Consider the following 24993-nt stretch of genomic DNA (forward strand, 5'->3'; position numbering starts at 1 on the left):
TACTTTGCTGCAATTGTCATTTATAACCTCTTATAACAGCATTATTAAATAATAATATATGTTCTCATCCTCGATAACACAGCAGGCTGCATAATCTCTGCAGCTAGAGTAAATGATATTAGAAATTCTGAGGTTTTTTTTCGTTTACTTTCATACGGTATTCCCAATCTTTAAATTCATCCTCTTTACATATTTACAAGCTTTTTGTTGAGCAAATTTCCATGCATCATCTTGTAAAGTTGACCTTTAGGGCTGTCGGCATATCAGTCATTTTAATGCTAATTATTACTTAAAGCATTGCAAGGAGACATATATAATGAATTTGAATTATGCTGAGGTTAATTATTATTAAAACCAAAAGCTTAAAATAATAATCACAAAGGCACGTAGATAGTGGTTCCCCATTCTTCTGGATTCTGTGAATCGAAACGTGTATTGCTAAATGCCATATGATGATGTTGAAACCCAAGGAAACACACTAGCTTTACATGAGAACGTCTTTTTGCATTAGTGCTATACAACTTTTTCTTGAGAAAGATTAAAAAAACAAAAGAAACAGACTCATTAAGAAAATGTTAGATATGACAGAGAGATTGATTAGCAATTGCTTTCGTTCATGCATGAACCTAAAATCTATCACTTGGCTCGAATGTTCATTTGAGATCAGTTTCTAGCCACATGATCAATTGATCTAAAAACCGTGAATATCCTTCAGATTACCATCAGGTTATAATATGAGGACTTAAGTAATTTTAATGTTTGGAATCGAATGGACCGGTTGGACTGCCTTTTATTCGTTTTTACTTTTTACCATTTTGTGTCATAAATTTACTCTATAATTCACAGTGGATTAAAGGTATTGGTTCACCATTTTTTTTTAAAAAAAAACGTATTGTACCCAATGACTTGGGCATACGTAACTTGAGCTAAAGGGAGTTATCAAAACTCGGACTAATCTGAGTTAAGCACCTATGAGATCCTTTCGAGTGGTAAGATATCAGTGAGTATTTAACATGATGGTATTATTTAGAACTCCAACTCGAAACTTTTAGTTAAGTTTGTACAATTCTATTGTTAATTGAATTAAATGGCTATCGAGTAGGATTAGTAGGATTATTTGTAATCATCACGTAATTAGTGGAGGAAAGCTGAATTTCCAAGTTTAAATGTAAATTATTGAATTGGTGACGTTAGGGTGGTCACTAATTTTCATAGAATATTCTTATCTAGATGTGATGTAAAGTTACCTCACAAATTCATTGGTGTGAACGTTTCAACCATCATAAATTAACCATCATTATGTGTGTTACACCTTTTAACATAAAGATTAATTAAAAGCAAATTAACCCAACTATGAACTCAGAAAAAGAGAAGAAAGAAAAAGTAAGCCTACTCGATATACACTACGCAAATCATAGCGCTCAAAGACCACAAGAGATCACATTCTTCTCCATTATTGTAGAAAATTGCAAGCAACTGGCCACTATATTAAGCTTATTGGTAATTAAAATCCTATAGTAGAGCCTCACTTCATTGCATAAATGATGATAACTATGGCCTATGAAAGTGTTCTTTCTGTCGTTTTATGAAGATTTTTTTGATCTTTAAGGTCTTAATCCCCTAAAAGGTTGGTCCCAGAATATGACATGGATGAATATTAACTAGTATTATTATTTACCCTCCGGTTAATCGCATTATCTGAGAATCCTTTCTCCAAAAGAGGACAAAAGTTTATTAAGTTCTGACGGAAAAAATATTTAAAAAAGTGGTTGTGAACTTTTACTCTCCATGATATATTGGTTGTTAGTGTGAAAAAAATGGGATATGCCATGAAATATTGAAAGTACATTGATCAGATATTGTGCCCACAAAATTGCCATTAGAATCAAATTAAGGAGAGCCAGACAAGGTGATGAGCCGTTCATTGAGTGGGACTCAATGTTGATACTGTTTTTTAAACAGTTAATGAGAGTGAGTTTTGATCACAAAGATTTGGTTGGTAGTCCTTTCCTTTATTTCACCAGACTCACAAGCGCTGCACTGTGCGTTACCATTATTGGGGAAGATATATATCTTTAAGCAGATATGGTGAATCTCAGAAACAGTCTATTTTTGACATCAAAATTCTACTCTAAACCACGCATATCAGAAAATGAATCATAACTTTGTCGAGTGTTGATTACTAGAATGAAAGCACTTTTAAAGTGAAAAATAAAATGAAGAGATTGAAAGCATTAAGGTAATCTTTGAATTGATGGATTTGAATTTAAATTTTAAATTTAAAACATTACATTTAAAATTCATATATATAAAATATTTTATTTGAATAATATAAAAATTTTAAAGGTAAAAAAGAGATGAGCTCAATTCGAAGAGAAATAAAAGATTAAAAATGATGAGCTTATTTTTATTCTTCAATTAGAGACAGATAAGAGATGAGAGGAGTGAAAAAACTAAAAAAGACACCCTTGGTAAAAACATGAAAAAAAAAGGGAGGATTAGAGTATGTGAAATTTAAAATAAATGAGATCAAGAGAGAATTTGAAATTAATTACAAAAAAGTTATTATAAAATATGGATTTGGGTTTGAATGAAATTAAAATTGAAAGACTTCTTCGTATGTAAATGAAGGATTTGGCTCAAATCCAACTTAAATTTTCATCTTCATGCATCCAAACGCTGAGGGATATATATATATTCAATTTTCCCATGATATTCCCCTTCTTCCATTTTATCTCTTGTCAAGTATATGCTTGGTTAGAGTCCTACAGAAAGATCCATGGGTTTAAGACTTGAACCTTTATTTCATTTTTCTGTAGAGGACAAAAATGAACATTCTTCTTTGTTTTGATGTTTGAAATGGCTATATTTGATGTTGAAATTGCTAAATTAATTTTTTCTTGCAGTGAAATCCTGACTTAAATTTTAATTTTCATGCATCTAGATGTATATTAACGATATATTCAATTCTTCTGTATTATTTTTCTTTTCCATCTCGGGGTTAGTTTCTCTCCATTGCTCTTTTATTATAAATTTAAACCATTCAAATTAAAATTACACTTTTAAAAATTATTAAATTTAAATCATCAAATTTAATGTAACGTCCAAATCTGTAGTTTATCCTCCTTTATATTGGAGTAAATCTTACTCCCATTTTATCTCTTGCCAAGTGTGCGCTTAGTTAGAGTCCTAGAGAAAGATCCATTGGTTCAAGACATGACCTTTCACTTTTTCTGCATTTGAAAAAAAAAAAGAAAGAAAGAATATTTTTCATTTTGAGGTTTGAAATGGCTATATTTGCCGTTGAAGTCACTTTCATGCATCAGCTGGCAACTAGTCACCATTAAATGCCTTCATGTTTAGACTCATTATTGTCCATTTGGCATCTACAAACCAAATACGCATCATGTTCTAATAGTGGAAAAGACACGGAAACGTAATTTGTCGCTTCTTCCAACTCTTTCGTAAGCGTTTAGAACCCTTTCTTTTGTTCATGCATCTGTAGAAGAACAAAAAATACAGATTAAATGAAAGCGAAAAAAGAAGAAGAAGAAGAAGAAGGGTTGGTTAATTAACAGGTGTTTGATTATCTGTGATGTCCCGTTAAGTACTGCATGTGTGACATCAAATTCAAATGCTCGAGTGTCTATTGCTTGGTTATTAAAATTGAAGCCACACATGAAATATATCAGAACGTGGTGTTGGTTTTCATATTTATGTGTCCTAGTCTGCCACATATTGCCCAATGCAACTCCAAACACCAGCCGTGAATTAAGCTAAGGCTCTTCAACTATTCATCGTGTTCTTCAACTGATGAATCCACGCGTTTCTTCAGCAACCACCCCATCATGGGACGGTCGTCGTAAGTTGGCAATTTTAAGTGAACAAATATTCTGGTCATTATCATGCTGAAAACAATGTAACAGTACAAACATTCTGTGCATCGATCATTTTGCTTCGCTTCTCGTGTGCATTATCCCCAGCTGTGGCGAAACTGTTTAGCTTTCATCTGCTCACATCATTCTACAGTACGTTAGCTAATATTCATATGCCAGGATATGCGAGTGTCAGTGCTGATTCAGAAACGTCGTGTCTATTTTGGACTGTTGCTAGTAGCTAACTAGCTAGAAGAACACTGAACATATGATGATTAAGTTTCACTTTACCTAAGGGTAAAAGTAAAGAAGAAGCTGGATCATGATAATTAATATACATGGGAGATAGATTAAAGTAGTGCAGTGCAGAGAAAGATAAAAGAATATATATACAGAATCGATAATTGAATATGTAATCCTTGAGGGCGTGGCCTATAATATGTACGTTAATATATGAGATTAATTATAGTTTGGTTGGTGGTGGATCCTTAACTAGCTATGGCATGTGCCTCCAATGATGACGGCCACACAATCACCATCCTTTAGGGGAAGCCTCTCATTTTGCACAAATTATTGATTGCTTCTGGGCCATCTCTCTCTCTCTCACCCCCCCCCCCTATCCTTACCTTATCCTCGTGAGAATTATTAATCTGTATATTTCACATTATATATTGCTGTAGTCTCATATCAGATTGGAAATTAAACAGGTTTCAAGCTTGATATTCTAGTTATGTCAGCTAAACGCACAGGTGGCAACATGCAAGAATTCTCAGATTAATGTTACTGGCTTTGAAAACGGAGGAGTTAGTTCATCAAATCTATCGGAGGATTTAAAACCTAGAAGCTTCTCTCCACTTGGCCTTTAATTAATATGAAAGACAATAATATTATATGTTGTTTTGAGGTGCTGGTGAGAGTCTCAATCATGCATATGGTGGCATTTTTCTTTTTGAACATTTAAAAACAAATAATAGATCTGACAAAAGGGTTTGAAAATGTGATGCCCACACCTTGGTGGTCGTCTTCTACACATAGCCATTTATGATCGGAAAAAGCACTAAGAAAAATCTATGTCCATATCAGATGTATTAGAATATCTCTTCGGTTATTTTCTTTATTCCTAGCTTCTGGCTTGTAGTTAAATATATCCCCAGATAATGCTTGCTATAGTACTGCTATCTATTGTGAGTCAAAAGGAACAAGGTTACATGGGGTAGGTTTAGTGGACACACAGATATATAAAGGTGATAGTGGCGATATATATATAATCAGACATGTTTCTAGATTAAAGAAATATTGAACAAGTGTGCGGTCAAAGGTAAGATGCTTGTGGAAATTAAGAAGGGATAATCAGTGGGTTAATAAACTGGTTTGAAATAGTCAATTCTATAGTAGTTGTTCTCACACGGCATATATTATATATTGGTTTCTCTCGTAGCGATTTAAATCTATTTCACATTTGTGCTTTTATGATGAGAAGGTGTATCACTGGTATTGCTTGACAAGAACGCATACTTCTATTCCTTATAGTTTAAGGTGATACGTATGCATTATTCCTTGAAGTACACTCGGACAAAATTTGTGTCGTTTACTATTATTTTAGGAAAAAAGTTGTTATTGTGTTATTATTATTACTATTTAAAATTTCTTTTCCACTTATAGAGTTTGTGTTTTTATTGATAGTTTTCGATTAAAATATTGGCTTTGAATGACATGGATTGGCTTGACCCTGGTTGAGGATTAATTTAATTTGATGCCTTGCTTTTTGTCTTCAAATCGAGTATTTTTAGAGTTTGGTTTGAATTAAAGGTTGCTTGGTTGGGGATGTAAGGGTATTTAAAAAAATCATAAAAAAGAAAGTTGGGCATATGAGATTTAAAAAAAAAAAATTGGTTAAGTGAAGTTAGTTTCTCTACTTAGTTGGTTTTTTTTTTTTAGGTAAAAAAAATCCATAAGTATAAAACTATTTCTTAAAAAAGCTGTCCAACCCATCTAGTGATCTTCAGTTTTGTAATGGTGTGGCATCCCGAGCAACTTTTTGGGGTGCTGCTCCTACCGTGAAGTCCTCTGATCCTATTTGATCGGAGAAGATTTGTTCCAGTCCAGTTTTGTTAAGAATTGATTTTTTTAAAAATTTAAAAAAACTAAAAATATTTTTAGTTGGACTAGACAGAAAATTAGATATTTAGACCACTTAATTCAATCTAATTCTATTAAATTTATTTAATATGATTATAATTAATTTATTAATTATTTATAATATAAATTTAAAATTATTAATAATTTAAGAAGTTTGGTTTCTCACGTGATCACACACTCAAACTAGTAATTTACTAATCTAGACTACTTAAACTGTAATTGAAATTTTTTTCTTGTTATTGGTGTTTTTAATATCTTAATTAAGTTTATTAAATTAAAATAAATTATTGCCTCTCATAGGAAAAAAATTAATATCCGGGCTATCACTAAACTAGATCGAAATATGGGTTTTCTAATTCAATCTTTTTCGTGAAATAGATCAAACTTCAAGTTAGGCTGAAATTTAATCCTGTCTAATCCTTTGTGCGGCTTTAGTGTACAATGTCAAATAACTTTCTTTTCCTATTTTTTTTATATGAAAATGAAATGAATTGTAATTTCTTAAACACGAAATCTTACCGGGTGTTATGTAAATGGAAAATGTTTTGGGAAAGTTATTCTCAATGAGACTCTCCTACTATTTTAGTATTAAAAAAATACTCTATTACTTCTGTCAAAATCTGAAGTTTCAGTTATTATTTGAATCACTATAATGCCACCATCGTCCAAGACAAAATGTAATACTACATTACTATATCAGCCTACTAAATTTCCTTGCATATTTCCTTTTGGAAGGAGAAAAAAAAAAACGGAGAATAACATTCGTTTTTGTTGAATCAGTAGTACGAATAAGGATGCATACAGGGAAAATCATAATAAAATCTTACTAAAATATATAAATAACAATTAAATTTTTAAAAATATCATAATTTCTTTAAAGTTTTCAAATATCCTACATATCTTTATGAAATTTATAATTTTATATTAAATAACTAAATTATTCCTTATTTAAAATAAAAAAATTGTAATTCCTTTAAAAAGTTGTAATCAATTATTTTCATAACTTAAATTTTAATAATAAAAAAATTATGTGAAAAATTATAATTTTTTATTTAATTCTTGTAATTCACAATATTAAAGTTGTGATTGCTTAAAAAAAGTTATAATTACAATTGATTATTTTTAAAATTTATTTATCAATCATAAAAAAATTACATGGGAATTTGTGATTTTGTGTTCAATTTTTGCGATTCACATTATAATTACTTAAATAAAAATTGTGATTAAGAAGATAAAATCAAATCAATTATTTTTATTTTAAACAAAGAAAAATTTGATCATTTAACCTGAAATTACTAACATAAAAAAGATCCCTAGGGATTTCAAATAAATTATGACACTTCAAAGGATTTGATTATCATTTACTCCCTCTATTTAAAAATATAAGACATTTTTAACCGAATCTCACCACCAATAAAATAGTTATTTATTTTCAAACTAATCATATCTTTTTATATTTATCCTTATTAAACATTCTATAATAAATATAAATTTATTATTAATGGAGACACTTTTAAAAAAAAAGATAATGATACTCATAAAATTAAAAATATTTTATATTTTTGAACTCAATGAGATTTATCATTATTTTTTCATTAATATAAAGATAACTCCTTCCTATCTAAAATGTAAACATTTTTTTAATTAATATTGATTCAAAATATAAATAATTTATTACATGCAAAATTTATTTCTCATTTTACTCATTATATTTATTTTATTAACCTGAATTCTTATATAAATTTATCTCTTACTTATCATAAAATAGATTAATAATTAAAATTAATAATAAAAACAATATTTATTTTTATAAAACTAAAAAAATTATTAATATATAATTTTTTTAAAAAATTATTTATATATTAGATCAAAAGGAGTAAATGAAAAAAGGAAAAAAAAAAAAAGAGATAAAGTAAAATAAAAGATAAAAGGAGGGAAGGTACTTGACCGTGATACTGATACAGGATGCACTTTACGTGGCCTTGGCTGACCTTTTAATCTTTTATTATTCCCTCTTCCCTTCTGCGTCTGCCTCCAGTCAAATCTTTGGGGACCACTTCTTTTCCCTCTCTTCTACTTCCTCCGTCCCTATGAGAAGTTTTTAGACCCTTTTTTTTTTTAAGAAATATAAAAAGTTATTATTTTTTTATTTAAAAATATAATTTTTTTAAAAAAATTAAATATTAAAAAAATGTAAGGTATTTTTATTTTTTTAAAAATACTTTCATTAATAATTATTTTATATTTATTGTACGGTGTTTAATAGGAGTAAATGTGAAAATATAGGATTAATTTAAAAGTAAGTAATTATTTTATTAAGGGGTGAGATTTGGTTAAAAATGTTTTATATTTTTGAATAAAAAAAAATATATTTTTTAAAAAATAGACTATTTTACCTTTTTTAAATTAAAAAGAGAAAAAACTCTTATTGACTTACTTTAAAAAAAATTACTTTTCACTTATAATAATTAAAAAATTAAAATATTATTGTGATTTTAATTACAATAATTACATAATTAATGTTTATTAATTTATGTAATTTAATTAAAAATATTTTATATATAAAAATAGAGAGAGTATATAATTAAGAAATGGTTGTATTTTCTTACTAAAAAAAAAAGGACGAAAGAAATGGTTATATTTTTAGGAAGAATACAAAATGTACAAACAAATCCAACCTGAACCATGAAAGTTGAAACCTTTTCCTCGGATTCGGTCCTGTTTTACATGATAAATGAAAACGAGAAATGGAATAACCTTTTTTTTTTTTGTGTGCCAAAACCAATATTATCCACCATTAAATGGCTTTATGATCAACGTGTAATTCAATTGATTGAGAGTTTTGCTAGCTTAATTCCAGCCTACTTGATTACTCCCTTTGATTTAAAATATAAAACATTTTTAATTATAATTTACATATCAATCAAATCTAATTATATTTTTATTTTTAATTAAAAATATCATAAGTTTTTCTTTTTACCTCTTCCCAACTATCAATATAAATTAAATGAGATATAATATTTTTTTAATGAAACATCATAATATGAGAAAGTGTGACCTCCTTATAGATCAATAAAGTTTTAGTTATCATGAAAAGTGATAGAAATATAATAACTACTCTACACAATAAACCAAGTTAATAAATATTGTACAAGGTTAAAGCAACAGAAAAAAAATTTAAAACCTATTAAATGTCTTATATTTTGAACTAAGATGAGTTAAAAAAAATTATAATTTAGACAAGAAGGAGTATTCATTTTCACACTTTCCTATGCAAAATTTAGTAAGCTAAGAAACATCAAATATTAGTTGTTTTTGGATGACATCCGCTTGACTGGTCTTGAGCAAATACACATACCAACTCTTCATAAATCACTAAGTTAAAAAAATTAAAGATTTTATAATAAAATTAATGTCAAATCAAAAACTCATAATAACTTAGAATTTCAAATTCATAATTTAGCTTTCTATATTTTAACACTGATTTTTTTTTGAAAAGTTACAAATTAAGACGAACCTTTTTAACAGGTTTATAATTGTCATTCTTTAAAAAAAAATCTCAAGAAGAATTTTGCCACTTTTATGATCTTTCCTAACTATACTTGTATATTTAGAATCTAATGTAACTTGAGATATCTAAATACATAAAAAATAAAAAGTCTAGGGATACTCAAAAGTGACCCAAAAAAAAAACTCATGATTGAGAAAGAAGGAAAAATGGAGAGAGAAGACACCAACTCACTATGACCATGATGGGTGCGCAAGAATGAAATCTTTTCTAACATACTTTAAATTTGTAGAGCTTAACCTATTATATATTTTATTTAATCACACCCAATAGATTTTAGTTTAAAGTTTAAGATAAATTACTCAACATTAGTTAGATTATTGACTTTGACTATTGAGTATTGAGTAATAATGCAAATCCACCTAAAAATTAAAATTATTCTAATATTTAATTTTAACAAACATTGGAGATTTGCGCTCTTCATTCTTTAACACACAACTTGCACCTCGCTATCCTTTTTAAAAGGATCATATCTACACACATACACGCAAAGAGACACTTTCTTTTCTTTTTAATTTTGTCACTTTAATACCTTCTTTTGGAGAACACGTAGCCATCCTAATCAAATGTTCTGATTATATATCTTCCTTCTCTAGCTATCACATTCTTCTCTCCATTGGAATATCTTTCTTCTCTGTTCATTTTTAATTTTTGAATAATGAAGCAAGTGAAAGTAATATTTTCACCGATAGATGAAAGTCATATTTTAACCGAAAAGCTTGTAGCATAATGTGTGTACACATACAATCTAGATTTGTTTGAATGACCTAAATTCTTTCATCCAGTGAATATTTATACTGTAGCCGTAAAGGACAATTTTATAAAAATATTTTTCAATAAATTTCTTTGCAATCATATCATGCATTGTAAAATATGACGTTTATATTATACTGCACATGACACATCCCATTCAAATACACAATAAACTCTCTCTCTATCTCTCTCTCTCTCTCTCTCACAGAGACACTTAGCGTTGGCAGCAATACGCGAATAATTATGAGATATGATATATAAGAATTCATTTTGATCCTTAAAAAAATTGACAGTGGAATAATGAAATAATAATAATTAAAGACATCTCAATATGGCCTGACCCTCCATGCTGCTTCATGATTACCAAAGTCATTCTCACGCCCATGATGCTGCACCAAATTTTTGGAGCAATTCATTATTTTTCCGTGTTAACAAATCAAATTCTTTAATAAATGTATAGCGAATTCATCATATTTGATTGGCTCAACGCCCTATTCACATCTGCGTCTTAATTTATCACTCAATAAATTGTGGCTTTGTGGTCTTAGCGAGCAATAAAATTGAATGGGCCAATGAATATATAGTTTGTGTGTGTGTTGTGGTTTTTGGGTGATGTAAAGAGAAGGTGATCACCAAGACACAACTAGCTGTTTGTTACGTGTGTGTATTGCAATAATGGAAGGACATATTGATTGAGAAAATGATAGACTCCATTCTCTTCAATACACATGTACATTCATACACCCTCCTTTAATTCCAGCCATCCATATATATATATACAGTATGTACCATATATATGTGTGTGTGCTTCAAAAAGATCTGTGCCTTCCGTATCTTCTATGTTCTCTGCTATCAGTTTCTGGCTCTATACAGAATAATGGGAAAATTGGTGGACATTGTTGCATTCTACAAATTAGGTGGTTTAAATGAAGAAAGGCTGTAGGTTTTATCTACAATAAAAAGGTCACTAATAAGTTTAAAGGAATGTTTTATTGCACTACTATAAAATCATGTTATATGGTAGTAAATATTTGATTTAAAAATAATTAAAAGAATATAAAGTTGGGATTCTAGACAAAAGAATATTGAGATAAATATATGAACATACATATAAGGAAAGATAAGATTCATGATGATCACACAAGAAAAAGAGTTAGTGTGGCATCCATCATGGAAGAAATTGTTGAAGATAATTTGAAACTGTTTAAAGAAAATTAATAAAAGCTTCAATAAAATAGTGGAACAAACAATTTTAAATCTAATAAAGAAGGATGAGGATTGAAGAAAGCACTAAATGAAATTATTGAAATGATCATTTGGTTGATAATTTTTTCGAAGGTTTATTTACTGGTAAAGAACAAAAATATTATATAATTTATATAACCCATCTCATTTAAAGGGAAAAAGTTTGATGTTGTTGAAGTTTTTCACAAATTAACCCCAGTCAACAATTTCCTTTCTTTTAATTTTTTTTTTTTGGTTTTTTGTCTTCTCCATGGGTTAAATAAATCACAATTTACATCATCGTGAATAAATTAAAGATAACATCATGTGCCAGAATTGACACGGACGAATTGGTCAAATCGTTGATGTACAAGCAATTTTTTTTTTTTGGCTCACCACATTCGCCGACAGATGGAATAAAATAATGAATATAGGCTGTAATTGTGAACAAATAGGTCAGATTACTTTCAGGTCGTGTTACTTGGAGAAGCTGAGGGAGGAAGAAGAGGAAAAGCATAAACTCAAAAACAATCTCAAGTATACGACACTTATAGTTATTTTATCATAATTAAATAGAGTTAATTAAATCATTAAATTAATCTAACAATAAAATGACTTTTTAAATTTACCCTTGTTTAATTAAAAGCATAAATTTTGAAAATAAAAATCTTCAGAAGTTATAAATAAGGATGATTTAAAAAAAACTTGTTATAAATGTTAGGATATTATGTAAAGGTTCATTATCTTAAGTTTTTCAATATCTTTCGATTATTATAATATTTTTTAGTTATTTTATCTTATATATTTATTCAGTTTAATTGATATATTTATATTAATAAATAGAAGGCACCTCATTTATATTTTATACACTAAAATAAGAAAGTTCTTTATTTTTTTATTCTCTTTGTATATTTTTCTCTCATCTCAACCCCTATTTTCATAACAAAACTAACTAATACACCACTTTTTATGTAAAGTGATTGATAAGTTAGACCGTCAAATTATTCCAGAAAATAATCAATTCCCTAGAATAATGCATGACATTTTTTAGTAGTTTTGTTTGCCCTAAAATATAAAAATTGAGATAGTTTTATAATTTTAGCCAATTATATTCTTAATTTATTTAATATTTATCATAATTTTAATTTTTATTATTAATATATTCATATAGGGTATTTAATAAACACATAACTAAAAAAACGTATTATTATTTTAAAAAAAATCTAAGATTTCAATTAATTTTTTTTTCAACTGCAGCCGTCTTTTATATATTGGATATACCTTTTTTAATTAAATTATTATATATATAATCTATATAAATTTAAATTCAAATTTTCAGCTATTCATGTACACAACGAAACCTCTTTCCATTAAATTATTATATATAAGGAATACACGATGAGGATTTAGATTCTAATTTTAAATTTTCAGCTACTTGTTTATGAGATATGAAAGAGTACAGGATAAAATAAGAATACTTTTGTCATGAGAGAACAACTTTAGGCCCATTTTAAGTAAAAAAAACACAGAAAAAAGAACTTTAGGCAGTGACGAAAGAGGAGGCCTCACACTCCTATAGGCTTTGCTTTTTAGCAGCAGAAGCTGTCGGCAATTTCTTGGAATGTGTTAAGCACCTGAGAGTCTCAGATTCCAAGAACACCGTAACAATGCTGCTCAATGCTCATCACTTTAACCTTGTGAAGGCACCCATTGGGGCTTCCTAGTTTTGCACTTTAATCATTGGCTTAATTCATCATTGTTCTTTTGTATATGTTCGTGTGACACTTGTCTAAATACTCGTTCATTGCCTCCCATTACCATTTCTCACCCACGTGTTTGGTTCATTGCTTCTGGCCATATGGGAACATTGGACTTGTTCTTCACTTCTGATCTAATTATAACCTCTAGTAGCATTTTGATTCGGTGTTGCTGGGTTTTTCTTCTTAGCTGAGATATGTGAGACAATTTCGATCCCGAGGTGTGACTTTTAAGAACTGGAATCCATCGAAATATGGCAAATTCTATAGTTGTCATGAAAACTTGTCCACGGTTTGCAAATTTAAAGATGAGATGCTGAGAAAACAAGCAATCAATGTGGGTAAATAGTGAATTCTGAATCACGAAAAAGATTGAACAATTATTTTTCAAAAATTTATTAAAAGGAGGCGGATCAATCAATTAGTATTGTTAATAACAGAGTAGTTTTGGGATCGATGTACAATAAAGAAAATACCACTCCATAATGAGGAGGCCGTTACTATATTAAATTCAAGGACAAGTAAGCAGTAAATTCATAATAATTGCAGGGTAATTAATGAGGTACAGCGTACAGAACAGAGTTGAATTGAATAAAAATTTCACCCTCACAGCAGAGAAGGACTGGTCTCCATCTCGAACATCACAATCTCCTGCAGCCATAAACACAACACAAACGAAATGGACCCCACTATACGAACAAACCAGATCAGTTCAGCTACTTAAATGCTGGGTCAGAATACAGGTCATTGAAACCCTCGCCTAGTCGCAGTAATTCATGCAGGTTATAGAGCTAGCATCAATAGGAAAATTGCAACTCCAAGGAAAAATAGAGGGAATCAAATATCACTGAGGTTTGATTCTTTGCTTTGCGAGGAAAAGGAAAAACTGACCAAGCAAAGGTGAAAGGGGGGAATCACGGGACCATGAATAAAAACGAAGCTCTCTGCAAAAAAAAAAAAAAAAAAAAAACCAGTGATGGAGGTGGTACCGGTAGGACACTGACGCACAGTTCCAAAAGTTAACCTCCCTCGTTGACTTATTTTGGCATTGGCAACCCTCTATGTCGGTTACATGCTAGTAACTGGGAATTTGTTCAGAGTAAAAATTAGGGCAAATATCAACTTAGACCACTAAAGCAAAGTTGTGCTAAAAAAAATATATAAAATATTTTAAGCAAGTCTCACTCTCAATAAAATAATTATTTATTTTTAAATTAATTTTATTTTTTATATTTATTTTTATTAAATATTTTATAATAAATATAAAATTATTATCAATAGAGGTATTTTTAAAAAAAATAATAATTATATCTTAAAAGGCTTACATTATTAAATATTAACTCTTTAAAAAATATTTTATATTTTTAAATGAAATATCCAAAAAGATATAGAATTATGATATTGCATTGCAACTCATTAGTCTTTAGTTGAAAGTAGATTTTTTATTAGAAATTACTGCAATGTTTTTAAAATTTAAAATAACAAAAATAGTCCTTTGCATACAGTTAGTCACCAAAACTTTGACGCGTGTGATAATTTATTAAAAAATAATTGGTGAAAGTAATTAAGGAGGTTTGATTTTACAACTCCTTTGCCACGTAAAAACTCTATCACTATCAAGCTCTTTTATTTATATCTGATAAAAAAGAATTTATGTTGTGCCTCAAATTTCAAACTCAAATTTTTATAAGTGTTAATTATTCATAAATAAATATCTATTAAATTTTAATAAATTATTTAAATTAACAACAATCTATTTAAATTTTAATAAGTTAGAAAACTGGTTATTGTAATTTCAAATGAAGAGTTGTCAAAATTTGAATGAATTTATTATTAATAAATAACTAATGTTTGTATAATTAAACCTATTTTATTAGTTTTTTTTAATTTATTAAATTTGAATAGATTGTTGTTAATTTAAAATGAGGAATTGTCAAGACTTGAATAAATTTTTATTAATGAAGGATTAATACTTGTACAATCAAATAAGATCTTTTAGTTTTTTTAATTTGTTAAAACTTAAATAAATTGTTATTAATTTTAAAAGAGTTATTATGAAATCTGAATAGATACTTATGAATTAACACTTTATAAAATATTGGGCTAGAAGTTGGAACTACTACATTGTATTATTTTTTGCCATACATTGATCAAAGTGGCTTGATAGTTTAGTGGCCACAGCTTTAATAAATTGTCATCGATGCCATGGCTCTGGTAATCTTGCCGTTGAAAGGTCTCCATTGGCAGTCCAATGGCTCCTGTTGGTGAAAATGGGGTGGCTTTTTTTTTTTATTTTAAACTTTAGGGATATTATGATCATTTCTTACAAAAATTTATTTTTCGCTAAGGATTAAGGAGTTACAATGTAATTTCAAAGTCCTACAGTCTTTATTTAATAAAAATTTTGCTTTAGTGTTCCAACGCTGATAATTTCTCTAAAAATTATGTAATTTTATTTCGAATTGTGTATAACGAAGTCATTTTCTAAGGTTTCATATAACCTTAGGACTTTTGCCCAAAAAAAATAAAATATATATATATATATATATATAATCTTAGAGAGGAGTGATAAAAATGAACCGAAAGAGTATATAAATATTTCTTTGGAAACGCCCACTTTAACTTTATCCATTTAATAATATTTCCATTTTTGTGCAAAGGCCTTTCAGTGACTGGGTTATATAGCGCGGATGAGATGGTAACACACAGTGACATAGGGAAGGAGGGGGAGAGAGAGAGAGAAGAGGGGGGAGGGGCCATTTTCATTTTTCAATTTAGAAGCAACGGGAAGGCTTTTCCATTGGGCGGAGATTTTTTGGGGGGCTCACAATAGAGACGAAGAAAATAGGCCCAACTTCAAGCAATAGATAAATAGATGGTTACTGCAAGAGATGAGAAATGGAAAGAAGGGAAAGAGAAACTTGTATAAAGGCCTCTGAATCTAATCTATTGCTTTTGCCTTTCTAATCACTTCCATCTGCAAAGGAAAGACTTTCGTAAACAACAATAACAGATCATCAAGCACCCAATCCCTTACAGATCGAGATTGAATTTATGAGGATGGTTGCTGGGTGGAGAAGGGCGTTCTGCACATCCATTCCCAAAGACAGAGAGTCCAAGGTTTTAACAGAGAAGCAGCAGCATTGCGACAACAATACCACCAATCAGAGTCCCAAAATCAGCACCAAGTTTGCGTTTTTCTCCAACCCTTCCACCCCACGCTTGCAGCCTCAGCCGGTGACAAGCCCCACCCTCCGGTGCCGGACGACGGTGGCCGCTGCAACTACCACTTCCTCTGTTCCTAATAGCCCAAAACTCCAATGCAGTAATGCTAAGACTCCGAAGAGGCAACACAGTCCCACGCTGCTTCAGCTCTCAATCCCTCCTCACCCAAGTCACCCTCCAGTATCTCGTTTCTCAGAGCCAGCTTACGATTATCCAGAGTAAATGAATTATACTGACTTTTTTCGCCCCACATCTGATATTTGATTTGATTCGTTTTCATAATCTGTACAGTGAAATCCTGTTATTGCTATGCTGCTGCCTACTCTAATAATTCTCACTTTTCTCTAACTTTTGAACTTTTCAATTCTGCAGAGTAGATGTGGAATCTGTGCACAGAGCGTGAAAACTGGGCAAGGAACAGCGATTTTCACAGCAGAATGCTCTCATACCTTTCACTTTCCTTGCATAGCCGCTCATGTTAAAAAGCAACACATCCATATCTGCCCGTCTGCAACGCAAATTGGAAAGAACTGCCAGTGCTGGCTATCTGCAACGACAGCAGCTGAAGAAAGATGAAGCCGCTGAGGAAAACAGAGCATACAACCTAGCAAGAGATATCAAAACTCGGCCGTTAAAAGTCTACAACGATGACGAGCCTCTAATGTCTCCCACTTCCGTTGCTCGCTTCAATCCGATACCCGAGTCTGATGAAAACGAAGAGGACCAGGAAGAAGAACCGATGGAGTTCCAAGGATTTAATATCACCCCAATTGGTCCTCTTCTATCGTCCCCCAGCATTAGAACTCTCGAAGTGTGCTTGTTACCGGAGGCTGCCATTGTGGCTGCAAATAGAAGCTATGAAACATACGTAGTGGTGTTAAAGGTTAAAGCTCCACCATCGAAGTCGGTCGCGCGTCGACCTCCAATAGACCTGGTGACAGTACTGGACGTGGGGGGGACTATGGCCGGGCAAAAGCTTCAGATGATGAAACGTTCGATGCGAGTAGCGATTTCGTCGCTTGGGTCCACTGATCGCCTCTCAATTATCGCCTTCTCGTCGGGCTCCAAGAGGATTTTACCATTACGGAGAATGACCAGTAGTGGCCAGCGATCGGCGCGTCGGATCGTGGACGCATTAACCGTAATTGATCAAACTCGTGAAGAAGTTTCTGTGACGAACGATGCTCTGAAAAAAGCCGCGAAAGTGATCGAAGATCGACGCGAGAAAAACCCTTTCGCCAGCGTCATCCTCCTTTCGCACGGTCAGGGAGAGCGATTCGTCACTGCGGCATCCTCCGATCAAAGGTCCTCCCTGATCTCCTCGTCCCGCTTCTCTCACCTGGAAATCCCAGTCCACTCCGTGAAATTCCAAGACAGCGGCGCTTGTGGCCACGCGCAGCCCGATGACACGCTTGCCAAGCGCATGGGTGGTTTGCTCAGCGTAGTTGCTCAAGATTTGAAGCTTCAATTAGGAATTGTGTCCCGCTCCGTCCCGGTGGAGATCGCCGCCGTATATTCTCTATCTGTTCGACCAACGGCTCTCGGGACGGGCAACGTCCGACTCGGTGACCTCCACGCGGAGGAAGAGAGAGAATTGCTAGTGGAGCTGAAAGTGCCCGCCGCTTCCGCCCGGTCCCACCACGTTCTGTCCGTACGGTCCTCCTATCGGGACCCATCCACCGAAGAGATAGTTCACTCCAAAGACCACGCGCTGATCATTCCTCGGCCACATGCCGTTCGATCATCAGACCCAAAAATCGAACGGTTGAGAAACCTCCACGTCACGGCTCGAGGTGTAGCCGAATCTAGACGGCTCGCTGAACACAGTGATCTGTCTGGAGCTCATTACTTGCTCACATCGGCTCGCGCGTTGCTGATGCAGTCGAGCCCCAAATCAGCCGGTGAGTACTTGCGCTTGTTGGAAGCCGAGCAAGCCGAACTTCAGCGGCGCAGGCAGCAGCAGAGCCAACGTCAGAGAGTGACGGCAAGGACTGAGGAGAAGGTTGAGCCGAATACGCCGACATCAGCTTGGAGAGCCGCTGAGAGACTGGCTAAAGTGGCCATTATGAGGAAGTCGTTGAACAGAGTCAGTGATTTACACGGCTTCGAGAACGCCAGATTTTAGCTTGTAATTTTCATTTTGTTGAAAATAATTTTGGAGTACATAGACAAAATTATGAATAGAAAAAATATTTTTTTTAAATAACAAAATACAAAAGTAACGTGGCCCAGTCCTGAGGCCCATAAGACGACAAACAGTACCGGACGCCCAGGCCCTTTTCTGAAAAGGAAAAAGCCTGGGTGAGCCCCTAAAGGTGTTTTTATTTTCTGAGTTTTGTCCTTCAGCTCCTTCCCTGTTTCATAATCTTCGAAAATACCAAAACTTTTTCTTTTTTTTTTTAAGCAAATAATGATATGGATTGAAAAGGGTATGGAGAGTGAATGAACAAGGAAAAATGTGAGAATAATAATAAAGGGACGTTTCTTTGTACTCAATTCAAAGTAGGTAGTAGTGCAAGTGTCTTTGCTTGTTTTCACTCAGTGATAGGGATGTGCAAGTGATCTGACGGCCTGGTATGCCTGACTCTGCCCTAGCATTCGAGCTAGACACTGTCTAGAGTCAAGTTCAGCTTTGTTTTGCTTGGTCCGAACATATCTATTTTGTAGCTGGTTAGTGAATAGGCCATTGTAATTGTAGGTGGTTAGATTGAAAATTGATGATTTAAATTTTGTAGTTTTTAAAATCATAAATTAATGTATCATTAAAATTTAATTCGAATGGTCCATGCCATCTCAAGAAAAAACATGGTCTGGTTGGAGTGAGAACAAGACAAAGGATAATGCCAAGGTATGTGGGTTTTAAGAAGTGAGGGGAAAAAAGGAGATGGTTTTCCCAAGTGAATACAATACACGTGAGATTTTCTGACACTTATCTGCATCCCCTATCATCATCACTAAAAGAAAACCTTTTTCCTTCTCTCAGTCTGGTTTTTTGCTTAGTGCTTTCCATGGTGCCAAACAATAACTCCAAAATGTCTAGTCGTGGCCATTGTCAAGCACGTACATTATGAGAGAGAGAGAGAGAGAGAGAGAGCAGGAATTGAAATCCAAGTAAATGTGGATAAGATGCATGCATGTTCGTGTCTTTGTCCATTTCAATATTCTCTTCTATGCGATTCTTTTCATGGCACTGTAGGAGAATATATATTATAGTACAAACGTTTACTCGTGTTTTATTCTAAATTTCTTCAATGAATGATCTTTTAATTACTGTGATAGAAATTTCAAGATCAATAATGATAATAAGCAGGACAACATAATCTAATATTTTGTATTGTCATCTATTTTGAAATTGACTAACATGATTAGTGGATATAACTTTCATTAAAAAAAAAATGCTCTCTTATTTTATTCTTATGTGAAGGAGGACTAGTGGATATAACTTAGCTTTGCATGTGACTTGGTAAGATTTGACAAAGGGGCCACCAAATGGAGTCGATAATCGGACCCACTAATTCTTAATATCCAAACAATCATTATTGCAAGTCACACTAGTTGTGTATGCGTAATCTTAGAATATGAACAACATGATCTTCTTTACTTCTAAGGGAAAAAATTTGCACCTCAACATCAATCCACATCCTCATCTCCACCCTTCATCTCATCCTATACACTTGCCACTGGTAAAATAGCCTTCCCATTGTTTTCCATGGTATTAAGACTTAACTAGAGTTGACTGCTCAAACCAACGAATTGGTAAATAAGCCCCTTGGCCAAACAGGTCAAGAGTTCTACACAGATCAACAGGTTGGCTTTATTATTTTTTTTCCTTCTCACTGAACCTAAAATGACATCCTGTTGAGTTTAAAAGCAATCATCATTGGTTGATCCTGATTTAATCACTGTTTAAACTACTAACCCTTAAACATTAGTTTAATTGATTTAATTGTTGGTTCAGGTGTCAGGCTGTCAGTACCTTGGTTATCACTTACATGTTAAGTATCTCCTGCTCGTCTTGGTCATACCTCTTCTTTTACTGCATAAGTAATCTAAAATCACCATTTCTGAGGGTGTTTCATGTAGGACCATTGAAAACCAAAGAGATCAACTAAAGCTAACATGATGACCTTAGTGGAACAAAACAAGACAAGAAAATGTTGAATTTTGATGACTCAGTGTGAAAAATTTGGTGAAAGAAAGAAAGAAGTGAAGCCTAAATCTGCGTGAAAGGGATAAAAGGAATGAATGACAAGAGACTTTTAAGCTTTGAGAGAGGCCCCATGCAATGTAAAAGAGTCATATTCATAATAATATTGACCTTTTGGAAGGAGCCACACAGGGAGGGGGGCTCCTGAACAGGTCCTTAAATTGCGCAAAACTTTTAGAGCACTGTTAAGTGCTGTTCATGAGTGGTCTCCTTTTGTTCCTACTTTCCAAATGTGCATCTCTAAAGGGCCATTTATTTATTTATTCGTTATTATAATAATAATAATAAATGTAAATCCCAATAAAGGCTCAGTCTTTGCTTATGCTTCTAAGCATAAATGTTTCGCCGCGAGGACGGGAAGGGGACCATGCAAATTTGGGGATTAGTGTTTTGTTGTTACTTTTTTCATCACTATTTATCTGTTTTGATTTTTCCCCCTTTATTTACACATACAAACGGTAACATGTTTGGCTTCTCTGTTACAGGAATTCAGTGATTGTCTTTTTCAGTGGATTTTCAAATTCTAAGATTCTTGTGAATTATAATGAAAGAAGAGACCAAATATATAACTTACACTGATTCATTGGCATTTTTTCAGTAAAATGGAACTAGTGTTTTGATTGTTTAGAAATAAGTTGCATTGTTCATGACTTACAAGAATTTAACTTGTTAGAGTTATTATATTATATATAGGTATTAATTAATTTCCTTTAACTAATATTTTATGTCATGATTATCCTTTGTCATTAGATCCGTTAATGAGCTGGCAAAAGTTAAGAATGAACCGTTGTTTCAACAGAAATGAAGAAATTTGGCCAAAAAAGTAATAGAAGAAAGTAACTTTTTAGTAACCCTGCCTTGCCCATGGGGCCGTTAGAGGCTAAGAGCTGTTGAGTTGAAAAACGTTCGGAAAAAAGGTGGATTAAGCGTGGGCCTGGAACGATAACAAACCTGAACCAAGAACAAGCCCAAGTAAAATTCAGATGCAAGAGGCTATTAGCTATTAGCTTTTTTTTTTTTTTTTTTTACCTGAATATTGGCTATTAGCTTGCACCTTTATTCTTACGCGGGAGCCATATTCATTACGAAGTTAGAAGAAAGAAAGGTTGAATGGCCAATATATAAGTGAACCTTTTCCCTGTCATTTTCGGATTCAGTCTGGATCAAGTATTCGAATAGAAATATAGTGCATGTATACAGAGACGGACCTAGGTCGAGTTTAGGGGGGCCCAGATTTTTTTTTAAAATTTTTTTATCAACTTATAGGATGATTTTTTATAAAGGAACAGTTACTGTTTTGGCCCCTCAATCTTTTAATTTTAACTTTTATCATATTTTCACTATGTATTTCTTACTGCCTAGTTCCTATGCAATTATACATTCTTTACTTTCTAGCACCTATATTTTCTCGTGTGTAGCTTTTTCACTTATAGGATAGAGGTATGAGTATTTTTTTTATCCTATTTATAAATTAAAGTATTAAATTTTCATCATAAATTTTTCTTTTATCCTCTATTAAATATTGAAGAAATAAAATATATTATTAAAGTATATACATTTAAGAGGTCTGAAATTAAAAACTTATTAAATTTTTAAATAAAATTAATAAGTTTTAAGATTTTCTTGGTTTCAATGAAACATGTTAAAATGACTTATAAATAAAATTAAAAAATATTTTTATAAATAATAGTAGATAAAAATATAAATATATTATTAATTTTTCTTAAATTTTATAACGTGAGTTTTTTATATACTTTGGAAAGCTCTTTTCTTATTTTTTAAGTCTTATATAAATGATTTGTCATCTTCTAAATTTTTTCAATTCTATTGCAAAATTATTTTTAATTATTAATAAAAATTAAATAACTTGATCTATATATAATTATATATTACAAAATTGGCCCCCCCAGCCTTGCGAGTTTGGTTCCGCGCCTGCATAGATATAATTATAATATGGACCCCAAGGGCAATGGCAATTTGTTGCAAAGTTACGGGATGCTATAATAAAAAATAAAATTTACTTATATACTACACTTTACAAAATATTTACTCAAATATTATAAATTCAAAAATTGACATATATCAAACCGAGTTTTAAAAATATTTTGATGCACAACTCGATGTGTATCAAGTCAATTTATGAGTGAGATAATTTTTTTTTAAGAAAGTAGCCCTAGGTGGTAGGACTTACATTATTCTATCTCTCCTCCCCTAAATCACTATTTCTCTCTCTCTCTCTCTCTCTCTCTCTCATATATTAACATTATCTTCATTTAAATATATTATTAACTTATTCATAAATAACATGAAATAATATAAAATATACCTTAAAAATAAAAATATTAAATACATAAACCATGTGTTATATAAAAATTACTAAAATAAAATATTAAAACTTATTTTTAAATATTATTATTATTTAATAATAAGAAAAAGTTAATTTTCAGGTCCTTATAATTTTTATCAATTTTGACGTAGGTGCCTGTGATTTATTTTGTTTTAATCAAGTTTTTATAATTTAATCAATTAAATATGATAACTTTAAGGATTAAAATCCTTAAATTTTTTTCTAAAAAAATTATGGACTTCTATATTTTTATTAATAGATTATATAACTTTAAAATTAAATATATAATTTTTATAACTCAAAATATATATATATAGGTTATGTTTTTAAATAAATTTTTATATAAAAATTAATAAAAATTTAAACATTGGTAAAATCAATTTTTTTAACTTTTTGGATTAAAAGTATTTATTATTAATTTTAATAGTTTCAAAAGGAATTTGGTTATAATATATAATTAATATATTATATAAATTATTTTTAAGGTATATTCTATATTATTTCATATTATTTATGAAGAAGTTAATAATATATTTAAATGAAGAAAACATTACTCACCCCGTTAAAAAATGTAAGACATTTTTAATTGAATCTCATCATCTAATAAAGTAGTTACCTACTTTCAAACTAACCCTATCTTTTCATATTTGTCTCTATTAAACACCATATAATAAATATAAAGTCATTATTAATAGGTACACTTTTAAAAAAATAATAATTATACTTTAAAAGATTAAAAATCTTATATTTTTTAAATCTAATTTTTTAAATAATATTTTATAATTTTAAATGGAGGAAGTAATATATATACAAGCCTGTGTGTGTGACAGAGAGTGGGGGAGGGAAGAGGGGAGAGAGAGAATGTAGTGAGTTAGGGGAAGAGAGATAGAATAATAGGGTGTCAGTTCTCACCGCTCTATGCTTGCTTTTTTTTAAAAAAAAAAATTTATCTCACACATAAGTTGGTTTGACACACACCAAGTTGTGTGTCAAAAGGTTTTTAAAACTCTGTTTGGTAGATGTTAATTTTTGAATTTATAGTATTTGAGTAAATATTTTGTAAAGCATAATATATGAATAAATTTTATTTTTTGTTATAGTATCTGCGTAACTTTGCCGCAATTTGTTCATTGTCATTATCTTGTCTCGAACACAGACCGGTTTTTATGGAATGCTGATAATGAAGCTTGGGTTAGAGCTACAAGAACACCATAACCAAGAAGCTTTGTTCATGTTTGCTAATATATGTTATGTATGTATATATGTGTGAAAAGCTAGATGTAACAAACTCTACTTTGAAGAAGAAAACATTTTTAAAGGAGACATTGCCTTCATTAGTGTTAAAATGATTATTGATTATCTCAAACTAGAAGCAGCAACAAATTAAAGGGATAATCTAGATGGTCACCATCTCAAGATGGCCAGGTTAGATAAGAAGTAGATGGTTCTATTAACTACTAAAGAGGGGACACAACTTTTGAATGCTTCATTTAAAGCCAAAATGATATTTTGATAAAAGGTCCTTGCCAAAAAAAAAAAAAAGATTTTGTTTCTAACCCTTTGATCTTTGATGAACTTGTGAGTATTATGGAAGGGTTAAAGCCATGTTGGAATCAAGACTTCAATAAGATCAACATCTTCAACGACTAAACAAAAGCTCTTAAACTTACATGAACTGAAGATTCTCTAAATTATCCTCTTATAATACTATCACGGATGTTAGAGACTTTATCGTTAAGAAATTATATTGTTATCTTTAATTATACTTTTTTTAATGAAATCTTTAATTATACTTTTAAAGAGACAAATATGTCCCTTGATCAGTTTGGCTCATCAAGCTCACTACATTAACACCCCACTACTTTAGAAAAAAAACATTTCCCTTGATCTGTGGGAAA

At 31.2% G+C, this 24993-nt stretch overlaps 1 protein-coding gene across 1 annotated transcript; it reads left to right on the top strand.

Moving 5' to 3' along the window:
- The first annotated feature begins 16046 nt into the window (after positions 1-16046).
- LOC129322840 (E3 ubiquitin-protein ligase WAVH1) lies at positions 16047-19560 on the top strand. Its single transcript, XM_054969269.1, is given in 5 exon segments — positions 16047-16661; positions 16664-16759; positions 16914-17046; positions 17049-17102; positions 17150-19560. Coding segments are annotated over 5 exon segments (2091 nt in total). The 5' UTR covers positions 16047-16370; the 3' UTR covers positions 18667-19560.
- The last annotated feature ends 5433 nt before the right edge of the window (positions 19561-24993 follow it).

The sequence above is a fragment of the Prosopis cineraria genome, unplaced genomic scaffold (genome assembly GCF_029017545.1).
Source record: "Prosopis cineraria cultivar Desert tree isolate PC_DT_omini unplaced genomic scaffold, ASM2901754v1 PC10, whole genome shotgun sequence".
NCBI classification, from domain to species: domain Eukaryota; kingdom Viridiplantae; phylum Streptophyta; class Magnoliopsida; order Fabales; family Fabaceae; genus Prosopis; species Prosopis cineraria.